Raw genomic sequence first — 3,327 nt, forward strand, 5'->3', positions numbered from 1 at the left:
CGCGTGAAGTCTGCACGCCCGGCTCACACCTAGCTTTCATCACACGCAGGAGAATGACCATTTTTGTTCGTTCCTTCGACGCACTCCCCTTCCCATTGTTCCCAAATGGGGAAAGGCACAGGCAGCCAGACGCTCTCTCAAGCCAGAGGGCAGGACATTTTAGCAAAGGCTCCAGTTTCTTAAGCAGTCTCATTTTACCACGGATTATTTTAGAAATTAACTCCTTAAGCAACCGCTTGTTTCCTCCCTCACTCATTCTGTGAAGTTTGGCTTTTCTGTACCACCAGCTGGAGACAGAAATGTTTTTTAATATTTATTTATTTATTTACATATATGAGTGCTCTACACCCACATGCCAGAATAGACCATCAGATCATATTATAGATGGTTTCGAGCCACCATGTGGTTGCCGGGAATTGAACTCAGGGCCTCTGGAAGAGCACACAGTGCTCTTAGCCACTGAGCCATCTCTCCAGCCCCCTCTACTTCCCAGAAGAGAAAGGGTCCGACTCCTCCAGAAGGGGCTGCCTCACAGAGACAAGAAGAAAGCTGGGGTTCTTCATGTAGTTTTCAGATCTTCTTGGTAGGGGCTGGCAGTAAGGCAAGAACCCAGCGCTTTGTACATGCTGTCTCTGAGCTACACCCTCAGCCCATCAAGAATCTTTCTGACACCAGACAGATGTCGTGTTTCGAGCTGTTTCTCTGCAGATCCTCCTGGGTATTAGAAGCTGTATTTCTGGGTGGGTGTGGGCACAGGAAGTGGCCCTGAGAGGCTGTGGAATACAGTCTCCCCTCTCTGGCACTGCATGGGAGAGTCCCAAGGGATCGGGGGAGGACGGGGCAGTCAGGCAAAGGTTAGGCAGGAAAGCAGCTAGCTAGGCAGAGGCCCAGAACGACTCCAGGAAATGTTTAGATTTCTCCACCAGGAGGGAGGGCAAACAAGCTTTTTTTCTTTTCCTTCTCCCCCAAGCCTTCTGTGCAGCTCTGAGCATTCTGCAGCACAGAGTGTGAGGAAGAAGACAAAAGCAGAAAAGAAAAATTATCCCCAGGGCTGCAACCAGCAACAACTCTGCAGCATGCGTCCCACCAGACCCTGGAGCTGCATCCCAGAAACGTGCACTTATGGAAAACGGCTTGCGCCTCAGAGCCTGGCCCAGCTGCCGGCTTCCCCTCTGTGGGGGACGCGCAGCTTGTGATCCAGGCTGAGGAGAAAGAACCTACTGCCGCTGGCTTTAATTTCCTGGCTGAAGTTTCTCTTGTGGGTACAGCGTCTGCATCCCAGGGTGATGAGGTTAGGGGCCCCCGAGCTGCTGGGGGAGCCGTAGTGTTCAGACAGGCATCTGTGCCTTTGTGCCTGCCACCTAGGACGCTCGGCCTCTCTCCGACTGCCATGGACAACGAGTCGTGTTGTCTCATCGAAGGAGACCCCATCTCCCAGGTGATGCCACCGCTACTCATCCTGGCCTTCGTGCTGGGCGCTCTGGGCAACGGGATAGCACTGTGCGGTTTCTGCTTTCACATGAAGACCTGGAAGCCGAGCACTATTTACCTTTTCAACTTGGCCGTGGCCGATTTTCTCCTCATGGTCTGCTTACCCTTTCGGACAGACTACTACCTCAGACGTAGACACTGGATTTTTGGGGACATTCCCTGTCGCCTGGTCCTCTTCATGCTGGCCATGAATAGGGCCGGGAGCATTGTCTTCCTCACTGTGGTGGCTGCGGACAGGTATTTCAAAGTGGTCCACCCCCACCATACGGTCAATGCCATCTCCAACCGGACGGCAGCTGCCGCTGCCTGCGCGCTCTGGACTCTGGTCATCTTGGGGACTGTGTATCTCCTGATGGAGAGTCACCTGTGCGCGCAGGGGACGGTGTCGTCCTGTGAGAGCTTCATCATGGAGTCAGCCAACGGGTGGCATGACGTCATGTTCCAGCTGGAGTTCTTCCTGCCCCTCGTCATCATCTTGTTTTGTTCCCTCAAGGTTGTTTGGAGCCTGAGACAGAGGCAGCAGCTGGCCAGACAGACTCGGATGAGGAGGGCCACCCGGTTCATCATGGTGGTGGCTTCTGTGTTCGTCACGTGCTACCTGCCCAGCGTGTTAGCCAGGCTCTACTTCCTCTGGACGGTGCCCTCCAGCGCCTGTGACCCCTCTGTCCACACAGCCCTCCATGTCACCCTGAGTTTCACCTACCTGAACAGCATGCTGGATCCTCTTGTATATTATTTCTCAAGCCCCTCATTCCCAAAATTCTATGCCAAGCTCAAAATCCGCAGTCTGAGACCCAAACGCCCAGGACACCAGAAGACCCAGAGGTCAGAAGAGATGCCAATTTCGAATCTCTGTCGTAAGAGCTCCGTCGATGTGGCAAATAGTTCCCAAAGGCCGTCAGACGGGCAGTGGGATCTCCAAGTGTGTTGAACGGCATTAAGACAAGCAAGGCAGAGAAATGGGCAACTGTGAGTTAAATCGCACTGTAGGGGACCTGAAAAGTGCCACCACGCTTTCTCAGCTGTATCATTCTCACTCAGGTAGACAAGAAATCCCTGTCACTTGACCTTTTCTAGAAGGTTCCAGTTTGCTCGAAGTGGGCTGGTTATGTTTAGATACTGATTGCGATGCTAAGGAGACAGCGTGTGTGTGTGTGTGTGTGTGTGTGTGTGTGTGTGTGTGTGTGTGTGTGTGTGTGAAGAAAATGTGCATGTTGGGTTAGGAACTGCTCGGATCCTGTGTCACTTACACACGGCTGAGAAAATGTGTGTGTGTGTTGCTGGGTCTTGTTCTTGCCCTGAGAGAGTTAATGATCTCAATAACTTGTCAGTATTTCCTGGACTGGAAAAAAAAAATAGAAACTGGACTGAGTCAATACACCTATTTCCAGCTGAGCGAGACCCTTTAGGTCAGGGCGTGCAGTCCTTGCCAGTTTTTCACTTTCCCTGGGAAACCTCTGTATATCTCCTTTTCAATGTTTGAACATCCAGGTGGTCCAGGAGGGCGGCAAAAAGAATCTATTCTAACCTTCCAGCTCCATGTTTTTCTGATGTTAGGTGGCTTGCTGTTTGTTTGTTTGTTTGTTTGTTTGTATTTCAAAGAAGATGCCTTGGGACATGTCTACATGCCTTAGTTTCTCCAGTGGAATCAGAGAGCCTGGGTCCTGCTGCCAGGAGTGCTTTTGGTATTAGGGATGTGCTAGTTTAAGTGTGGCGGGTTTTGACTGCTTGATAATTGAGTGTGAGTTGAAATCACTCCTTCAGTCCCTCCCAAGTCCTTATTAAATTCATAGTGCGTTGTCCCGCACTATGCCGCATCTTGTCTGTTTCGTCTTC

The 3,327-nt window shown here is 51.4% G+C and overlaps 1 protein-coding gene across 1 annotated transcript; it reads left to right on the top strand.

The window, feature by feature from the left end:
- Positions 1–417: 417 nt before the first annotated feature.
- Positions 418–3,298, top strand: HCAR1 (hydroxycarboxylic acid receptor 1). Its single transcript, XM_084762722.1, has 2 exons — positions 418–2,649; positions 2,694–3,298. The coding sequence occupies exon 1, from the start codon at positions 1,391–1,393 to the stop codon at positions 2,420–2,422; it is 1,032 nt and encodes a 343-aa protein (XP_084618848.1). The 5' UTR covers positions 418–1,390; the 3' UTR covers positions 2,423–2,649; positions 2,694–3,298.
- Positions 3,299–3,327: the final 29 nt, after the last annotated feature.

This window comes from Acomys minous (assembly GCF_964271855.1).
Source record: "Acomys minous genome assembly, chromosome: 16".
Taxonomy (NCBI): Eukaryota; Metazoa; Chordata; class Mammalia; order Rodentia; family Muridae; genus Acomys; species Acomys minous.

What these genes read in the sequence shown, in the direction of transcription:
- HCAR1 (XM_084762722.1), top strand. Translation starts at nt 1,391, where the DNA reads ATGGACAACGAGTCGTGTTGTCTCATCGAAGGAGACCCCATCTCCCAG.